The sequence below is a fragment of the Schistosoma haematobium genome, chromosome 2 (genome assembly GCF_000699445.3).
Source record: "Schistosoma haematobium chromosome 2, whole genome shotgun sequence".
NCBI classification, from domain to species: domain Eukaryota; kingdom Metazoa; phylum Platyhelminthes; class Trematoda; order Strigeidida; family Schistosomatidae; genus Schistosoma; species Schistosoma haematobium.
Window position 1 is genome coordinate 29,055,957 of NC_067197.1, and position 22,094 is coordinate 29,078,050.

The following is a 22,094-nucleotide window of genomic DNA, read 5'->3' on the forward strand; positions in this document are numbered from 1 at the left end:
AAAATAGCTGTTGTTTTATTTCTGTAGTTTCATGACTTTAATTTCATTGACCGAATGTAAACACTAAATTAAATACTAAAGTTCACTGTTATTTTGTATAATCGACTAAACATTTCAACATCTCACTAACATGATAAGTCCTAGGATTTTGAAGTAAAATATTTATAGTTATTTTATGTTCTCTTATTCTCAGTTATGATGGGAACCAGTTAAAAACCTAAGTTTCGCTATAGCTGCCTAGTGTACTACTTAATACTCCTCTGTTTACTAAATCTTGGTAAATTGTTATTTAGTTGGACTTGCCAAATAATAATGTTAAAATAAGGCTCCTTAACTGATCTATTTCATAACGTCTACATTACATTTCGTTATCTGTACGAGAAATCAGTCTGATTTAGTGTAAGTCATCAACTATGTTTGCTATAAATTGTACTGAAAGATCTACTAGCTTTTAAAGAGGTTAATTTACTTTGCTTATTTTTTTCTAATTTGTAGGTGCTTCCACAGCGTTGGAATATGATTCGTGAATTAACACAGAAAAGAAGTGCATTATTACATAGGGAACGTGAACGTCAACTAGCAAATGAGAAATTACGACGCGAATTTGCACAGAAAGCCGAAGCATTCAATTCATCTATTGAAACTCATCGTACGGAAATTGTTAAAGTTAGCATGGAATCACATAGTTCACTAGAGGATCAACGAAATAATTTACAGAAATTGGAAGAAGAATTAAATAGGCATCAGGATAAGTTGAATGAATTAGAACACGTTAATCAGGTCAGTTGACCCAAACATTATTTCTCTCGTTTATCTATTAGTGTATTTATCTGCAAAGGAAACTAGATTAGTGATGATCTTGTAGGTTGTCTGGGTTATGGAGATCTCCACATCTCAGGGGAAGTACGGGATACAATGGATGCAACTAGACGAATTGGACTGCGCAGATAACCTGCGCTTCTATCTCATACACACAAACAAGTGCAGGTAAATACAACCAGTGTAGCAGCAACCTCTGCAGCAGTAGGCCTCCACAGACACAAGGGAAAAAGCAACATCCTAAACTATAATACAGAACGCCCATACAGTCACACTTGATGAAAAAACTCTAGAAGAGGTGGAAAATTCCAAGTACCTGGACAGCATCATCGCTGAGCGAAAACGTAAAGGTGAGAATTGGTAAAGCAAGAACAGCATTCCTACAATTGAAGAACAATGGAACGCAAAACAACTGTCAACCAATATCAAAATCAGAATCTCCAGTACGAACGTTAAAACAGTTCTACTGTATGAGGCTGAAACTTGGAGAACTACCACAACCATAATCAAAAATGTACAAGTATTTATAAACAATTGTCTACACAAGGTATTCAATTTCCGTTGTTCAAATACAATCAGCAACAGCCTGCTTCAGGATAAAACAAACTACCAACTGAAGAGTAAATTAGGAAAGGACGTTAGAATTGGATAGGATATACATCATGGAGATCAACAAACTACATCACGAGGCCGAGCGCTGACTTGGAATCCTAAAGGGAAATTGAAAAGTGGAAGACAAAGGAATACAATGCCACTGGAATTGGAGCAGACATCAAAAGAGTGAATAGCAACTGGAAAGGATTGTGCAGGACAGAGTTGGATGGAGAATGCTGGTGAGTGACTTATGCTCCTCTATGAGGGGTAACAGGCGTATGTAAGTTGGAAACTGAAAGACCTGAATATAGGCTTAAAAGGACAACTCTTTAAGGTTGGTCATAAACGGCCTTTTTGTAGAAATGTTTTGATGTATTAGCTGCACACTTCAAAAGGACCTACTTCTGCAGACACCAATCCATGGGGTAAGGCAATGTTTGATATTTTCAGGGTTGACTTTTTTTCAGCTACTCTTTCCATCGTGAGAAACCAGCATTGGTGTAGATGCTCGTTATCTGGGGAGAACGCCGTACTGCCGTTACAGTTCTAAACGGTCACCAGTTTAATACTACCGTCGGACCTTTAGTTGCTTACTTCCGTTTTACTGTTCTTCAGCCGACCTTTATGACATTGTAGGACATAAAGAATATGTCCCACCCAATATAGTTTGATTTAGTTATTAATATATGCCAGTTGTTATATTGGCTTTGTAGTTTTACCTTCGAGTTTCTGAGTTTTTTGAATTCGCCGTGAGATGAATGCATTGTAGTTATTAAGCTGAACGTTAAACTGTACTTTCTCTTAGTTATAGGGAAACCTTTAAAACTCAAGTTAAAATCTTATTCTGTTTCAGACTCTCATCAATTGATAATTCTAGTTGATTACGCGTCCTTCACTTGATGACGAGTTAAGTTCTAAATAATAAATTAATCTGCTAACTAGTAGTTTTTCTACTTATCTTTGACTAAATCTTGAATTAGTCAGTATTGAATATCAGGGTTGAGTTAGAAAAAAAAAGTGATATCTTGAACGTATATAATTTTTTGCAAAATCCTCTATGTGAATATGCCTGTTCTTTTTAGAGAATGTTTCTTTTGAAAACGTAAAGTGAATTCGCCTAATTTTTTTTTAGCTCTAATTAGAAGTTGATCTCCTGTTTTTGTCTGTGTATATAACGGGTTATGAATGACTAGTATTAATTTTAAGTACCTGATAGTAATTTCAGTGTAACAATATTTGCAGAGCGTATTTTCGAGTTTTTTGATGGCAAATATTACAATCCATCGAATATCAGTGTGAATATGAATACTGAGATTCAGGTTTTTAAACTCAACTGTTGTGAATCTCAAAAGAGGAAAAAAACATGCGTTCTCGATCTCCATCGCTAGCCACTAGCCAAACTCCAATGATGTGACAATAGTTAATATCGTCATTGATTTAAATAATACTTTGATTTCATTTGCTTTTTTCTTTTTTTTCTTATTACCTAGGCATTAGAAGATGCATATATATTTGAAAATCCATATACTGTTTACTCAATGCCAACACTGCGCGTTGCATGGGAACAATTGTTCACTTTATTACACTACTCTGTCAATGAAATAGACAATCAGATATTAACAAGAGATTCCAGAGGATTAACAGCTGAACAAATGAATGATCTGCGTACTTGTTTCAAACATTTTGATAAAAATAATACTGGACGTTTAGAGCCAAATGAATTTAAGGCTTGTCTTGTTTCATTAGGTTATAATTTTAGAGATGATATAAAAAATGTAAGTTATAGCAATTATTACCATTATTGCCATCATTCACTATTTTATTGAATAATGTTCATTATTGTCGTGTATGATAACTGCAGCTCAATAAATTAAAAATCAACTCCCGTATTGGACAAACATGGGAATTTTTGTTGAGTTCATCTAACTCAAATAAGTATTTTATAGCATAACCTTAAAAAAGCAAATATGCTGTGGCCATAATTTCCTATTCATTAAGTCTAATCAAATCAGTTGTAACAGTTACTCTAGGTACGCTGTAATGTTTTGAGAAATTTGGCTTCAGTATTGGGGTAAATGTTTTACTAACAAGTTACCACAAGTTAGAACTGTGGTTAGATAATCTAGACCTTCAAATTTAAAACCAGAATACCGTCAACCCCTTGGGGTCTACACAAAATTCGTTTCATAGTTGTGCACGCAAACTTGATATGGTTTCCTAGTTACTTCAAATGCTACAAGATTCAGATCCTCTTAATATCGTACTTTAATGTTCAACCAAATACTCGATCTACCATTTTATACACTTAACTAAGTTTGGATAACTGTAATGATTGATGTAGGGTTTAATGGCTATGGAGTAAAGTCACCGCTTTAATTTCTGAGTTACTCGTTGTACTGTACTCTCCAACTGTTACTTTTCCTATGAACTCTCAGTTTTGCCTTTAACTACTTAGGAACAACCACGCAGGAGTGTACATAACACAACATAACCGACCGAATTTTCTCCATGTTTTGATTACTCTTGATTTAGGTTCTAAAGATCTCTGGGTATTATTATTATTTTTAAACATTTAATAATCGATTTACGTGGAATATTGTATACATCATAAGGGTTGAATCCTCTTAGTATTATATGATGCAGACTAAATTATGATAAATCTAAAGAGTACGTGTGGATTGGAGGGCATTTTTAGATTTTTTTTGAAAATACTAATTAAATCATTCACTAGGTACTTGGGCATAAGCCACACTCTAAGTGTGAAGGCTAGTGGTGTTATCCGATTGTCCAGCCTAAATTGGAGCACGACTCGAATCTGTGCGATTCGAATGTCTTAACGATTAAGCCACCGCTCCGATTATTGGAGAGCTTTAACCTACTTAGGGATTAAGAAATGAATACATTAGATAGTTAAAGGTAATCGACAAAAAACTAGTCAATTTAGCATTTACAGTGTTACAGGGTATTGATTTGTTAAAAATTTTCTACTTGTTTCGCAACAGTCATTGCCAAATCTGGCATCTGGTTCTCGTGGCTCCGTATGCGTAAGTTCCGAAAATTTTACTTTTACGTCTGAAGTTAACGTTTTGTATTTGTAATATATATTAATATGTATAATAGTAATAATCATTAAATGATTATAGTTCTAAACCTTTAGGGAAGTCTACCTAATTCATGTTGTGTAAAATATTCTGGAATAGGTATTCTTCATGTTATTTATTATTTATTTATTTTAACACATTGATATTGGTACAAGAAGGCACCAAGTACATATGCGCCACACAAATCTTATTCGATATGTGTGAGGGCTGTGATACTGCCTGGGTGCCCAAACCGAAGCAGGTGGTTTTCTTAGGGGGCCACTCCCTGAGCCTTTGACCTAAAGGTCTGACCCACAAGGCAGTGAAGCATCGTAAGGAGATGCAGTCTCATGGAAGCCGGTGACCAACGAGTGGTTCATACGCCATTTGTTCCCGCAGGATACTGGAGCCCATGTGCACCATCAGTTTGGGATCCGGTTAAAGCGCCGGACATTCGCTTTTCGTCCTCTCATTTTTGTTAATAGCACCCCCGTCACGAGAAGGCATTGAGTAGGACTTCCCTGGCAGAGACTATATACGCGTGGCCGTGTGAGAGTATTTCGAGAGGGAGAGAGGACTCTCCCCACTCTCAGCCGTACCAGGGCATTTGGGGGCATTAATCTTAGTTCAGCGATTATATCACTTCTGATTGTTAGATTGCGTGTTCAAAGTTCACTCCATCTATCTTAGTAACGTTGATTATTATCACGAGACAATAATCACGAAGTATGTGGCTCATGTAATTGGTCTGGGTTGTCAAATGTCTCTTGTATTAAATATTTTTACTATTGTTGTAGTAATGTAACGAACTTCAACCTTAAATTCATCAGAAATTCTGGTGATCTCATCCATAACACTCGTTTATGCATGCATCCAGATAAAATATAGCTTATTATGAGTGCAAGATATGTAAAGGGGAAGCATAAATCACTTTTTTAATGCATAAAAGGTTTTTTTCAATAATATCGGTTCGTGAAGTTACTGTCTATTGGTATGAGAGTCGTTGTTAGGAGCAGATTACCTAATAGGAGTTCGCTCGATGATTGTGATCAATGGTCGAAGTTATTGTGTGGCATGACTCGAAATCAGTCGCACTAACAGACACTTGTTCTTTGTTGCCCTTAAATTCTTTCTCAAACTATATTCTATATTTCATATCCTGATTTTTCTATCACTGATTTTTTCATTAACTCAATTACCAGATACAGATTCGTGTACTTGACTTTGAGCCACACTCTAAGTGTTAGAGCTAGTGATACTATTGGGTTGCACATGCAAAAGTGAAGTAGGTTTTAAACTTCAGACCTAGTAGGTGAAAGTGCGACATCTTGACCACTTAGCCATCGCCTCACTGGTACTACTGATATTACTCTAATTCCTACTTGTAAATTCCATCTCACTGCTAATATGTAATACGACAACTTGGATTGATGCATATATATATCAGTTCTCATGTTACTTATCATCAACCGACTAATTGATGTCAGTCCGACTGAATAATATAGGGCTAATTCACGGCTTAACAGGAAGGTTTCGAGAAAATTAAAAAATGGTCAATCGAAGAGCAAAATCATATATATATTTGATCATGTCTATTCACAACCCATTTACTAGGCATATGCTCATAATATGTAAATAAATATTGTTTACGGGCATAAGAAAGTAAACTAAACAATGAATCATTAGGCTAAATTTAATTGATACTATTTCCTTCCTGTCATTCATTAGGACATAATTCTAATGAACTTACCATGACTTAGATCTATTTTGGAATAAAGTAAATCATTACCGCCAACACTTGTTTTCATTAGTTTTGTCTATATTTTCTATAAAGATGAATAATCTGTCGTCTTCGTTATTTTATACGTTGTGTTTACATTTAATTGAAGTTTGTCTCCTTTCTGATCTTTTAATGGGTACCTTGGTTTTAATTACTTTTGAGACTTTTTTTGTTTGTATTATTCTTAACTCTGTAATTGTTTTGTAACATAATTTGTTGTTAGCAAGATGGTCACAGTTGAAGTTGTACATCGTTTTTAATCAAATGTTCTAATGACAAAGCCTGACTTCATCTCTATCCTTATTTATTGTCAATGTGTTGTTTGTTGTTGGTATTGGGGGGAAGAGCATCAGTCCATGGTAACTGACATCTGTGATCTAAGTTGTGCAGATAAGGCGACTGGATTTTTTCTAGTTCGTGTCGATATCTATAGTTGAAGATTTTAGCTGATATTGTAGAGTAATATGTAGTAAGCGTTTTAAACGAGTTGGGATTTTAGACACTGTTGAGAAAATACCTTCTTCCGTGAAAAATCCGTTCACGCTTACCAAAAATTTAGTTTATTCAAATCATAAATTCAAATTACTTAAACCATATACGACAATTCATTTCTAACTTGATGCCAGTCATATTGTTAGATCGTCATATTTAGGGTCACGCAACAAAATATTACAAATACAGAATATGTTTATGGTCGATAATAATAATAATTGTTGAAGCCTTTCAGTGTTCATTTTTTGATTTATACTCTATTGGCGACGGGTGTTGGAGTATTAGACAAATCGTACTGGACGAGATCTAATTTTCAAGTTACCGTGACTGGTAAATACTTCAGTGGAATTTATGTTTCATTTGTTCTCATCTATTTTGTAATAAACTTCACTATTATAAAACTCTTCTTAGATTTCATAAAAGTTTTTAATTGATATACTATGAATAGTTTTATTAGCAATAAATCAGTGAGAATGAAACAGATTGAGTGGCATTTCACTTCAATATAGTGTGTTTCAACTTTATTGTAATGGAGGTGCTCATCTTTTAGAGCAATTGAGTTTTAACCGTTAGCTTACAGGTTTGGACCACACTGTCTTAATAACAGTGCAATTTAAATCTAAGCACGTAAAATTACGCTTAATAAATGAGTTATAGCTTCATTCAAGTTACGCGTTACATTCTGTATTTGTATTGTCAAAACTGAAGGCTACGAAATTTTCTCCTGTTGTTAACTGCTTTCATTGATAAATTTCTTAGAAGATTATTTCATGCACATGTTAGGGTAAATTCAAGGTGCTCTCCCGATTATGATTAGAGTATGAACATACAAATTTTTCTGAATGGTGATATGCCAAGTATTATAGATTTGCAGTTAGTGTCAAATAGTCACTATGTACTTAGTCTAACTCATTATCAATGTAGTCTGTTTGCTTGTCTTAAATATTGTTAACATGTTTACATATACTTAGTTATCCATTAAATTTTACATAACAAAGTGCCTTATCATTGGTAATTCCTTACTTCTGCTGTGTATATATTCGGTTTCTTTATTTTAATGCACTAGAGCCTTGATTGACATAGATGAGCCGTTAGTGAAAAAATTGGTCACCACATAATAACTGGTGTCACAATTTCAACCTAATATTACCGTATTTCAAAGAAGGTACATCTGTAGCGTTGCACGCTTACTTTTTTGATGACTTCGTGATAACCTACCTCTATTTAAATATGTATTAATTGGTCGACCATAGAGCACTTCTGATTACCATATTTCTAAACTTTTTAGATTTTAGGTTTTAGCTTGTTCTTGTCTTTAGTTGACTGATGTCAATGCATTTTTCTGTCACTGACTTTTTAAACACTTGCCCCTCTACCAATAGGTTTTAAACTGCAGGCTCATCTCATTTAATTTGGTTTAGACAACTAGACAGTGTCTCCCAATCTAATTGGAAGTGTAACTCAAAGCCGAGTACATGGACGTGTATTTGATTGAGTAGATTATATTGAATATTTTGTAGATTTATCCCACTAATGTGTATTTGGATCAAGTTTTTTTCTCAGTAGTATGGTTTCCCATAGTAATACTATCTCATTTTACAGACAATTATATACATATATATTAGCTTAGTATAAATATAATGTGTATTTGCCTGGTAATAATAACGTTCTTATCGATTTCATACAGAGTAGAAGTATGCACGATATAGAGTACTTATAATTAAAAGTCCACCCTGATTGTGTTTTAGAAAAAACTTAACTTTTACTCTATTATTTTTTTATTTGTTTGTTTCTTAATACGGATATTCACTACACAACACTTAGTTTATTTCGAATGCCCCAGTATAGATTGTTTGTATAGAGACGCGTTATTGGGGCATAACTTTTAAATTCTGTTTTTCATCAATATATAGCTACCACAAGTTGACATTAGTCACAAAGTCATAGGAAATTCAACAGTACTCGGCTGAATGGTCATACACTTCTGTTTCTTATTTGAGTTATTTAGACAAAACAAAATAGGCTCGGTTGTAGTAACTGTTTTTTTCTGAATCACAGTTTTGTTGTTGTGTATGTCTATGTAATATTGCCATCATGAAGTAATCGGCTACATAAGAAGGTTCGAAATTCCCCGATAATTTATAACATCTCTCCTATTTTTATTAATGATTGCATCATAGTAACAATCTGTTTTTAGAATTACTAAAAGCTATTCAGATTGAAAATCAATGCGAAATAAGATAATATTAAGAAAAACGTGACGGTTATTTTTGAGATTACAATTTGCTTCGTAATTGTATACTCTCGATTTATTTTGATTAAACATTTTGACATAGAATAATAATAATATCTAATAAGCATGAGTATTGATATTGTTTCTAATCCTATCCGATATTTATTTATGACAAATTGTGTTTTGATTATCCGACATATTTCAACAACTTTTTTCTGAATGAATTTCCAATTGTCAATCGACATCATACGGTTTACTATTAATAGCACAGTATCAGTAGTATATTTACCCCTCCGTTACTAATTTACAATACTGAACTTTCAGTAGTAAATTTTTATGTCTACTTGAGTACACAAAGTTATAGTACTGTTTACTGAAAAGTAAAGTATACTGTACAAGTTTATTGTACTCGCTTCTAGGTGCTATTTTAATTCATTCATCCAGCTACAACGTGGGACTCTCTTCTTTACTTTACTGAGCGTCTTTGTTTATTCAATTCAGGATTGCCTTTTTTCAGGGTTGCTTACAATTTTTTCGCAGACATTTCAAGAGAATGATGATGTTACTCAGTAAAACCTCAGCCTTCATGTTGTATGTGCCACATATCCACCTGCGATCTGACTTAATAAGTTTGTTGTTAGCAATTACTATAAGATCTGTGCATACTTCGTGGAACCAACCTAAACATTTGTCACACTGCATAACAAGGATGTTAGTCAGCTACAATGTAGGACCAGGCACATATGTGCATCGGTCCAAGTCGACACACCTCATTAGCACAACAAAATGGACACCAAATTCATAGAACTAGTCACTTCAATAGCAGTAATATATAAAAGAAAGATTGTGTATAAGCATATAGTACAGGAAGAAAGAATTAGTTTGTAGAAATAAAGGTATAATGCAATTTTAATCTCACGGTTTAAGTGCAGACAGAGAGTGAATACAAAAACGCCATTGTGATCGATCATGTTCCATGTCACCCATAGTCTCCAACCATTGGTTACGATAGTCACGCGGACCGCAACCAAGTAGTCTGCATCTACCGACATGGCTCAGAACAGAAGTTAGTGACTTCAACGACTGATGTCACGTTTTGGTTTGGCCGCCCTAATGTTCTTCCAACCATCTCCAACACTGGTCAGTATTGCGCGTCGTGGTAATCGGTGTTCAGGCGTACGTAACACGTGGCCCAACTATTTCAGTCGATGAAGATTTACAACTTCATCAACTGATTTACCATCATTCCATAATACCTTGTGTCTAACCTCACTATTACTTACCCGGTGATCCCAGTAGATGCGAGCAATATTTCTAAGGCATCTGTGGTCAAATACTTGTAGCTTACGAGTACCTTCTACTGTTAATGGTCACGTTTCGCAGCCGTAAAGTAGGACAGTACGAACTGCCGCACAGTATACTGTTCCGTTTATTGATAGGCGGATATCTAACATTCGCCATAGGTGATGTTGATAAGTCTTGCTAATTTGAACGCTTTATTCGGTTCCTAAGCTATGCTGGTAACCCGCAAGGTGGAACTAAACAGAGACCTGAACACGAGAGAAAAGGCGCAAATTCAGCGGAAGCAGTTTACTCTAAAGGTTCATTTTTGTCCAGAAAAACACGGGTATTTATAGATTATTAGCATTTGTCAAATCAACATTATATTTTTGCCAATCTGCTAAGAGACATTATGCTAATGAGGGTGTGTCTTGGGCCTCTGGATGCTCCGTTGCAGTTCTCGGAGTCCGACTCAACAGATGTAGGCTAGCAAAAGTCAAACGAGCTTAGATTTTGTCAGATACCAACCCATTAGGGTTGACCAGACTTTGAAGATAAGTGAAGTTGTCGACTCATTCGACTACTTCACTCCCTATCTTTACTTCGTGTTGACGCAGGCCAATCCTGAATCAACAATTTGCATTTAGAGGGGGATAAATGACTCCCAAACATTCTGGCATTGTCGCTCAGTGCTATCAAAAGACTGCATTTTATCAGCGTTTTCACCCAACAGGAGTATGTCATCTGCGTATTATAAGTCGAAAAGTGGGCCTCATGGTAGGAAATCAATGCCCGAGATTTCAATGGGCGAGAACTTTATGTTTAGTAGTAGATCTATGTTGAAATTGATTAAATATGAAGATAGGGGACAGGTTTGACGGGAACCATTATATTTCGCGAAATCTGATGACAGTTTGCCAGAAGTTGACTCGACTAGTGTTGTTCGGGTAGATGTCACTGCTTTTTCCTCAGCTGTTTGTATATCTTTCCAAGGAGCATCCGGGTCAGCCTCGTTTTGAGAACTACTTAAATCCTACTTCAGTCGTTCCTGGAATCTAGTTTTTTGTTTTCTCTTCACTGTGTTGAATTCCAATGGGTCTTCTTGGTGTCGTTTCACTGAGTTCAGTTAGGCGCAAGAAAACGCGTGCTCGTATTAGAGCGTAATCAAAGTCTAAGCATGTACTCCAGAACGAGCTACTGTCTGCTATCGCGCCTCCAAACGATAACTAATGGCAATATGGTCTATTCGAGTTTTTTGTTGGTTTGTTGTGGGGGGGGCTCGCCATGTTAGACTTTGTCTCCTTATGCCTAAAATTAGTGCTTGCTAAAAATAAACGATTGTCTGTGAATAGTTGCAACAAACGATCACCATTATCTGTTCTCTTCTCCGGAATTATGAATTCCCACCTAAACGTCTTTCTGTTTGGTTTAGTTACCTACTGGAGTTATAAAGTACTGAATGTGAATGTTTAGCTTTATGAAGAAGTTCAGAAAGCTTTCTGTAAAAGTAATCTTTCACCTCACCCGGGCTGCAGTCAGTGGTGACGTAGGCAGAAACGACGAATAGGCAACGATGTGTGTCCTTATCCTTCCGAGATCTTACGGAGCCGTTTAACCGAACAGAACATAGGCGACTGTTAACAGGGATCCATTCTAGTAGTGCTTGTTCTGCCCTCGTACTTAGTGCTATGCCTACACCTGCCAGTCCACAAGAACTTACCGTCTGGTTGCCAGATAAATGGAGGGTGTGTCTTGTCACCTCCCCGTTTTGGCGAGGTGAGGTCAAGTGAATGACCACACTAGGATCTTGTATGCGCGTTTTGAAGACAGCATAAACCAATGGTACGAGTTTCTATGGTTTCATCCAAGGTGCCCTGCTGGACAATTTGACATAAGGTGCGCACTTTGAAGGCTCCAATGTGTAGTTTGAAGTGAGGTTTCAGTAAACCTGGGACAATGTTTTTGGTGCACTAGTATCATTGATCATGGTAACACTTGGGGAAGAAGTCAAAAGAGGAATTTTAGAGTTGAAGTTCAACTTAGGAAGAATATTAGTAATTGAAGAGGGAGATTCGTTATGAATACTGTGATCATGATTCCTGTTAGAAGTATTAGGCCGGTAATCACTTCCCGATTGTCCACATCTTTGGTGGGTTCTTTTGGAGGTACCTGAAAAGGAAATCGGACTAGAGGTGGACTTAGTGACCTGAGAGCGTGATCGCATTGTCCATGGGACAACTGATTAAGGCCGGTCACACATGACCTTTTGCAAGTAGTTCTCGTGTTAGCTCTGCACTTGTTGGAACCTTACTTCCGGAGACAGATATCCGTGGGATAAGACAAGGTGTGCATTTTTAGGGCCGACCTATTCTAACCCCACCCTTACTTGTGGGAAGGCAGCGTCACTGTTATGCTTGTTGCTTGAAGGTAACACCTTACTGCTGTCACACCTCTGTACAGTCAGCAGTACGACTTCGCCCTCGGATCTTGGGTTTGTTGCTTTTAGTTTTACCGCTCTTCAACCTACCTGTCTGGCATGGTAAGACCTTGAGAAACAATTGTCCTGGTCAGTGGAGCTCGATTGGCCCAAACACCAAATCAAGGTAGCAGTAACGGTCGGGACTGTTCTAATTGAAATAGGTATAGTGAAATTCGAAACTGCAACCTAATATAACCTATGAGTTTTATGTGCTTGGTCTCTGGATGGATGTTATTTGGCATACACTTTTTCATCTTTATTCATATGAAATCCTAGGGACCATGCTACACAATAATTTCCTTGGTAAATTATCAATCATATTGATGCATCTGTTTTTGGCCTGTCCCTTTGAAAATATGTAAACTTGAATGTAGCATGATAGGATGGAGAACAAGCATTGAGTAAAGTTTTTTGAGTCTATTTTACGTATTACTCCCCACTTTCCAAATTAATGTTTAATTCTAGGTAGAATAGGAGAATGTAGGTAAAAAGTGTGACTATTGAATTACTTATTCCACAGTGCCCTCATATATTTCTTTACTGATACTTCTCTCTCTGTAGTTAGTTAAAGACTTGTTGCAAAACTTGAAGGCCATTAGTCCGATCAGTTCCTGGGGTCTATAGGTGCACACTGTTGAGGAATACTATAATGGAATAAAATAGCTGTTAATGTATCCCTCCCTCTTTCTAATGTGTTCCGACTGAGTTCAGCCTTTGACGAACACTACTTTTAAATTAAGGTAATCTCCACGACATCCCCTCATTAATACTTCGTATTTCTCTATTGCAATTGATCAATATCGAAACGTTTGCTTTAAAAACTTGCAACTTTTCATGTCATTTTTATGGTTTAACGACATGTTATTCACTGACTATAGGTCACTTTTAAAGTTGACGATAATAAATTTTCACTGAAATTCTTTCGCTTATAAAACGAAACAATTTAAATCGTCACATGTACGTGCAATTTACTATCTGTATGAGTAAACAGGTTGGCTTGTTAAATAAACCCACTCTATCAGATGGTTTTTGATAAAAATCCTATAAATATATGTATATTTGCACACAATTTTGTGCATAGGCGTATCCGTTTCATCTAAAGTAATTAACGCATTGATAAGCTGTAACACAATTGTAGAACTCAAATGTTAATTTTTCAACCATGTGACCTGGTTTCTAAAAAAAACTTTAGACCATCATATAACTTGCTAATATTTTGTTGCTTAAAGTTGGTATGTATGCTTGTTTAGCTCCGTGTAATTCAAGTATTATGGAAATGAAAATCAAATTATTCATATGCTACCTGGTGCTTCTATTTATTAATATCGATTCATTTGTTAACATTTTATCAGATCTATCAGCTACTTTTTTCATGTGAAGAAGATAGTTATGATTCTGGAGAATATATATGTATATATACCTTTTCATAAGCTAGCGCTAGTCAGTCGGTAGAATTTTACTACTGGTTTCCTCAACTTCATATCAGTGAAGTAGTGATCCTGGAGTCTAATTCACAGTGATTTTGGCAGTGTGTTTTGGTGATTAGCTTAGTTTTGATATGCAGTACTCACTTAGACGTTTTTGCATTGTTTTTCTCAATGTTACTAATTTTTGAAGAAAAGTAAAAGTGTGAGCCATTGACAACTGTATTTCATGCAGTTGTCCGATCTTTGTCTCAGATACCTTTATTCGAATAATAATTGAATTGACCATAAAAATTTCCAGTTTCGCTTTTCCGTCTTCATCCATCTTAGCGTATTACGCTGATGTGGTGGTGATGCGGTGGCTTAGTGGTTCATGCATTCGACTTTTAGCCACTAAGTCTCAGGTTTGAATACCGGTCCACTAACTTCACTTTTGGACAACCAGTTAGTATCATTAACCATCATACTGCTCATATACAAGTACCTAGTTAGTGAGTTAATTTGAATTTAAATTAATACACGAATAAACCAAAATATACCAATAAAATGAGTAGTTGAAAATCAATTCATTAAACGATACTATCTATCAACGATAAGCTTTTAAATATGTTTCAATTGGATAGAAATTATTATAACCGTCTTAAATTTTATGTTCAGCATTTTACAACACATATTTAATCAGTACAGAATTTTGTGGAGATTGTAAAATTATGATGGTTTAAAACACAAGTTGATCTTATATAGATCGGGATGCAACAGACTGCCTTTCATCCTGATACGGGGACTCTTCGTTAGTGCTCATCCATGACCCTGGATCCGAGAATCAGACCCATGGTTTCCGACCATGCACCCGAGCGCCCAACCTTTATCTCACTGAGTTGGTATCCACCGGTGTTGATGCTTAATTTCTGTCGATTCACGACATTAAAGTGCCCTCATTCACGGCTCGAGATGAATAACTATCTTGTACTTGACGTGGTCGAATTTCACTTTTCACGATTTCTCATTATGACTCCATTTAATGCTTTTAGTTTTCAGTGGTGGTCTTGACCTTAGTTAACAAGTCCTTTTTTTAAACTTACTTTCGTCCCATTAACGGGATTCAGCTTTCGTATGCAGGTTATCTCCTGTTTTTAAATATCCATCATTGGCTTTTGGATGTTCATGTTTGTATTCCTAATTTCATCGACATTCATCTAAAATGTAAATTGTAGGGTTCTTCATTGTGATTTATCTCTTTGTGTGTATGTATTTTCTATTGCAAACATGCATAGAAACAATCAGTTTTGATAAGAATATATCAGGTTTTATTCGATATATGTTAATTTTATTTTATTCTAATTAAGGTAGTAAATATTTCACTGATTTCTTATTGTGACGAATTACAGTTTGTAGATAGTTTTTGTCACAGACCGACAGCTATCGGGAGATTTACTTAGAACTAGTTGTCTCATCCTTTTTTAGGAATATTCAACTGTGCATAGCTATAATTCCATTGACTATCAAACTTAGAAGTTTATGAGCCCATTATACATTACCCAGTCAGAATACAATTAATGTACCGTACATCATGATATTTATGTATCTGAAGAAGCCTACGAACTGGGACGAAAACACTATCTAGTGTTTTACCTGATTTTCATTGGTTTCCCATCTAATGTTAGACTTGTTTGATGAAAACTACATTCAAATTGAATTATCCCACACAAAACCCAACCTTATCCTAATTTACAATTTCTTATACAATACATATCAGCAATCTATATGTATTTTCTATCCTGTTGTTGTCTTTTTAGTTATATTTACTTCTATAGGTCCCTTTTTAAAGAACCCAACTCTTATACGAGTCTAAATTATTTATGACGCACATCCTTTATACGTGTTTTAATCATGTTAGCCTGTAAGATTTACGACCTATTTTTTCCTGCCAGCAAACCGAAAACAACCGAAAAATAGACAATAAGTAATTTTAATCATCTTCCTACTACGTGTATTTTCTTCTTGCTCTGTTTAATTAGGTTTTGATTGAGAAAGGGAAGAAATTAGCTGATTAAGCACTGAATGGAATAAAGGGCGAACGACAGTTGTTTGATGATTATTGAAATCATCATAACAAACAGAAGTATTCAGTGTTTACAGTGACATAATGGAATATTAACAGTCAAATATTTTTGAAGTCAGTTAATTGAATGATTGAGTCAACTATTCATAAGAGCCTTTTCAAAATTTTTTCTTGACACATAATTTGTCTAAATTCTATTATCATCGTATATAATTAATTGTTAAATAAGGATTATTTTAGCTGTGTTTTTTCGATTCTATATATATCGGAAAAAAAAGTTTTACATAATTTGTCTATCGCAATGAAACAATAAAGATTCAGTACATTGTGAATGCCGACATTTTACTATTTATACTGATGCAGTAAATTATAGAAAAGGATCAATATTGTGTTGATCTCATATTTTATCAATAATGTGTGCTCTTCGAAGAAAGAATGATATTGCTACTCAGTTTTAGGTATTATTCAAGTTGATTTTTGGTTGATAGCGATACGTTAATTCATCATAGGAGAAATCAGGTATTTTTTCTTAATATTACAATGTCATTATATATATTCATCATTGAACTTAGCCATTTGAAATGTGGGCTTTTGAAAAACAAACTTGTTAACTTTACGGACTTATCAGTCTTGTACAATAAGTGTAGATATTTTTAATATCTCTGTTAAATAGTTATAATTCCATATAAAAGCTAATGAGGTTCTGGTACATTTCATGAGATTAGTCTTGTTTGTCTAAATTGGAATAAAAGTAAGACAACATGTAGAAGAGTTGTTTCATCATACAGTATCAGTTCTTCCTAGTTACCTACGATAATTGTAACTAATGGTTAATTGTTTTTTCTTCAATATTCATATGTACTTTTTCATGTTATTTAGAATAAAAGTGACTCGGTATATAGAACTTTACTTGATACACGAATCTCACTTAATCATTTCCTAATCCGTAGGTATTACGTGTACTTTGCATCTTTTAAATGCAAAGTAATTTAAAAAGACTGATAAAATCATTTGTATGCATTTACTTTTGACCGTAAACCACTAGGGTTGGTCGGAATATTTGTTTATCTTTGTATTCGTGTGTGTACTAGTGGTGGTGTGAATGATGAGACTAATATACGGATAGCGAAAGCCAGGAAGAAACTTATCCCGATGTGGTCTATTTTAGTCCCGTCGTTCGTTTGCTTTCTTTCATTTATTAATTTTAATTATACTCCCTTCTCTCTCTACAGATTCACAATATCACTTTCTTATTCACGTGGCGTATACTTATCTTGGTGCTCATTTCATATCAGTAATTGTGTTTTCAATAAATCTTTAAAAATTGTTTGTATTCTTTAACGACAGAAAGCCAGATGATTAAACGATCTATTTGTTTTTAGCTATAAAATACTAGTCTAGTCCTCCGTTTTTTTTGTTTCCTGCTCATTCTTCCGTTGTTTTTTTGTTTATTTATTTTAAATTGTCAGGCGGAAACGGATTTCTCACGTATTGTTAATGAAGTTGATCCCGGTCATACAGGTTACATATCATTTGATGCATTTTTGAACTTTATGACACGAGATAATGTTGACGAGGCAACTGAAGAACAACTTATTCAATCATTTAAAACACTTGGAGGTGATAAAGTAAGCTTAGTCTCCACAGAGTATATTACATAGTTCTGTTTTTATAGTCATTATTCTACTGTAAATGGCATAATTTACAATTCATTCAGAAGTATCTAGGATATCGTCATAAGATGCTTTTGTTTAGAAGATGTACAAGTAGTTATGTCTGCAGTTGTTTGCATAATTTTATCAAGAGTACAGAATTCAATGTACATCGGAACCCTTTCGATTTCAGTATACAGTAAGTTGTATGATCTTCGGCTAAAGCAGTGATTTAGATAGACTGAACAATTTAATAAAATTAGATTGGTGGTTAAATATAGAGACGTGAAGAATTGATTTTCTTTCATGCACATAGTTCCCCTCATCATTTTGAAAAGAGCAAGAACAACAATTCTAGGAGAATACCATGAATTCATTTTATTTCGTTGGTTCTCGTCAGCTGCTTACAACCTGTGATATCTGACATTAAATATCACAGGTTGTAAGCTATTCTGCTAGAATTTTTGCTTTTGCTCTTTTCAGAATTGATTTTCTGATATAATCAGCCTATGTTGGTCATCACTGTTTTATTAAAGACAATCCTGTACTTCTGGAAGACTTGCACTTTTGAACTCTGTATGGAAAACATGTTTTGTTACATACATAAAATTCAATCCTATGTTTTGCCCATATTCAACTTGTATAGTACTATTGTCTTTCGGCACCAAGTTTTTGTTGACAGTCATACGAAATTCTCTTTTTTCGCCGACGATATAAAATGTATAATGCATCCCATCCACAGCATAATGTGAGTAATTTATTTATTCTTCGAGTCATCCAAGCCATAGTTTGAATAATTCGGTTGGTAGCGTTGTCAGTAGTAAAGGATTTTAGCTTTTTAGCTTCTTACAGTCTAAAATGAATTGTTTTATGAATCAGTTTTCAAGAACCTAGTGAATACAGTAGATATTTATCCATCACGATATGGAGATCAATGTTCGATCACTTTATCAGTTGTTAGTTTGAATTGTATTCTTTTCGCCAAGAGTTAAATTGTTTTTAAAATCCCTCGTTTATATTGTTTTAGGGATATATCACTGCTCAGGATATCAAAGAACGTCTTTCTGCTAGTGATGCGGAATATTGTTTACAGAATATGCCTGTATTAAATGGACCAACGGGAGATTCTGGTGCATTAGACTTTGAATCTTTTGCCTACAGTATATGTGGTCGTAAACCAACATCATGATGATATTGATGATATAATTGTGTTTAAAAGTTTTGTGCTTCATTGTTTGTTAGTTTGTATAACATCATTCCATTTTGTATTCGTTTGTTTAATTATTAGTATTTTTATTTACATAATGTTAAGTTTTTACTTTGTATCATTCATACCGACGAAAATGGCAGTTTGCTATTTTTTTTTTCGTGTTTTTTTTTCTCTAGAAAAAAATAATTTTGTGGGACAACACAGTATTATTGTTCTTCGGTATTTTTTCCGTCCATCTTATTCCCCAATTTTTAATATAATTAAATTTCCCAAGATATCTATTCTTGTATTTATCAAATATATACGGATGTATGATTTTTCTTCATAAGCTGATAATGCTTGGTTAGTTTGAGATAAAAGAACATCATTTGAAATGGTCCCTATATCAACTGAACATTGTTATCGATAGTGGTTGATTTCGTTTCTTCCTGTCTCAGTGTAACACGTTTAGGTTCTGTTGCTTCATAATTGAAAAATTGTTTTTTTAACCACTCATCGTTTTTTTTACAACAGGTTGTTTACCATTTTGATTCATTTCAACCTATTACTCGATAATTCCACCATTTTAGTTGGTCATATACACACACGCACACATGTTAATGTGTTGTTTTTCTCCACAGCAATAACGTAGTAGTATGAGAAGGAATATTTAAATTCTAATCTATAAGAGAAGTTTGTATTAACTGACAGTATTATAATTAATTTATTATTTCTTTTTTGAGTTCCCCAAATTAAAACAAAATACCCTTATGTGTCTGTTATTTATACATTAAATTAAATTTCATTTTTTTCGATAAAATACAAACTTGAGTGTTTACATTTTTTGTTCACACATTACTTATCTGGATTTTTTTTCTACCAACATTTTAATTTTGTCAGTTTCCACTCTTTATTTTTTCCCTCTTTATATACCTCTTATTTAATACAGTTGGAAATGTATAATCTTCCAAGTAAATTTTTTTAAATGTTTAAACTCACGTTCTACGAACTAAGATATCCTTGTACACTCCTCTGATATCCAAGTCTTCGTTAGTCTTCTTGTTTGTGATTTATCTGTGTGTGTGGTTTTTTTTTTCAAATTTGGTTATTGTTGCATCAATTTTCGTAATAAAATGAAATAAATTTTAATAAATTCTTTTAACCAACAAATATTTTTTGTTTGTTTCATTTTTTTTATAACACGATTTTTGTTGGTATGACTAAGGAATGAATGTATAAGTATGATCGTTAGTTGTTGATGTGTGATATATGTGAATTAGTAGATTTATATGGATCTGCCTATATGTGATGTTCAACATACACACATATAATTGAAAGTTAATTTGTATAATAAAATCATGTGTATGCTAGTTTGTTTGATGTACGTTCTGCTTAACCATGAAAGTACAGAGTGTGATAAATTAATGGTTTAATTTCAATAAATACGTTTGCATAATGAACAGTGAAATAGGTTATAACATCTAGTCTTAAATTAGATGAATACTAATGATATTGAGAGAGCTTTTTACAGCTTTATATGCATATCAGATCATCGATTAATACACAATTTTGTCTTATGACTAACTGTGATATCTTTACTTCACACTTAGTCAATTTTCTGCAGCCTAGTTACAAGGTAACTGTTTAATTATAGTGTTCGATAAAGAAGCATACAAGTATTCTAAGTAAATCAAGTCACTACTAATCGATCTATTCAGACTTCAATTTTACTAGCCTGACTCTTCTAACTTTTGTTGCATAGACGTATGTTAAGTTGAAGTGCTCATATTTTTTTGTTTATTCATTCTGATACGTGTTACGTAAATAAAAAGTCATCTTTATTGGTTCTCATATGGTGGTACATCTAGCTTCCCAACTCCACCTTACTCAACTATTGAGTTCGTACCTATCTGTAGAATGTTAAGTGATCTAAATGTTTTTACATTAATACTTATTCTTACATGATTTTCAATCTTCTAAATTTCATCAGTCTACATTATATTGTAAGGCTTAGATGGTTAATTACTTGACACTTCGTACTGAGGTTTGCATCTATAGGTTTGTTTAATTAGTTTGTCGCTTAATATTATTATTGTAAGGGGTTGTAGATATTGTTAGATTACATTGAAATCACAAGCCAACCTAAGTTAGGCAACCATCAAAAACCTGGAATTACTGGATGAGCGTTTCGCCCCAGTACAGGACTCTTCGGGAGTGTGCATCCGCGACCTCGTAACCAAGAGTCAAATCCAAGACCCTTAGTTTTATATAAAATTTCCTGTTTTTTTATTCTCTATGATTAATATTAAACTAGTTGTGTGGTATCTATTAGTAAACTTTGTTCAACTTATAGGTCTCAAAAACAAGATGAATGCACTCATTGAATGGTGTGTAATCAATTTACTAAATTAAGCACCATAACTATCTTACAATTAGTTTTTTCTGTAGAGTTATTAAGTATCAGTCTTGCGTTTTGATTGGACTAATTGATCTTGAGCTATATACACGTATTACGAATTGTACTGATCGATTTTTTTCGGCTTATAATTTTAAAAAATTTCAATGGTTAAGATCATGAGTCAGTTGTAGCTAGACCACCATGGAAAACCTGTAAGCGCTGGACGGCCGTTTCGTCCCATTGTGGGACTCCTCAGCAGTGCGCACCCACGACCTCGCCCCCTGCGAGATTCGAACCCAGGACCTACTGGTTTCGCACGCGAGCACTTAACCGCTAGACCACTGAGTCGGCATTCAACGGTGTTAATGTCTAACTTCAGCTAATCCACGAATTTGAGCGACGCATCCACCGTTGTCTTCACTGAGTTACTGTCTCACAACAGACCTAGTTGAACTCCACTGGTCACTACTTCCCACTAGAACTTCAAGATATACCTCGTGAAGCCAGTCACTAGTGAGCATATGTTGATTAATATCAGATGGGTTTTGTGGACATTATAGTAATTTCAATGGTTAAGATCATGAGTCAGTTGAAGCTAGGTTTTCCAAGGT

General features: G+C 34.5%; 1 protein-coding gene across 2 annotated transcripts in view; it reads left to right on the top strand.

The window, feature by feature from the left end:
• Nucleotides 1–21,574, top strand: part of ACTN2 (actinin alpha 2) — a gene marked incomplete at its 5' end in the record, with an annotated part of 29,633 nt that extends 8,059 nt beyond the window's left edge. Inside the window, 5 exons of one of the 2 annotated variants that reach the window (XM_035731984.2) lie at nucleotides 496–780; nucleotides 2,904–3,188; nucleotides 4,416–4,457; nucleotides 17,714–17,872; nucleotides 18,924–21,574. In XM_035731984.2, coding sequence (XP_035589455.1) covers nucleotides 496–780; nucleotides 2,904–3,188; nucleotides 4,416–4,457; nucleotides 17,714–17,872; nucleotides 18,924–19,085 — 933 coding nt within the window. In that variant the 3' untranslated portion in view covers nucleotides 19,086–21,574. Of the gene's footprint in view, nucleotides 1–495 lie in introns of both variants that reach the window. The other variant, XM_051214858.1, reaches the window with a different exon arrangement.
• Between the last annotated feature and the right edge of the window lie 520 nt (nucleotides 21,575–22,094).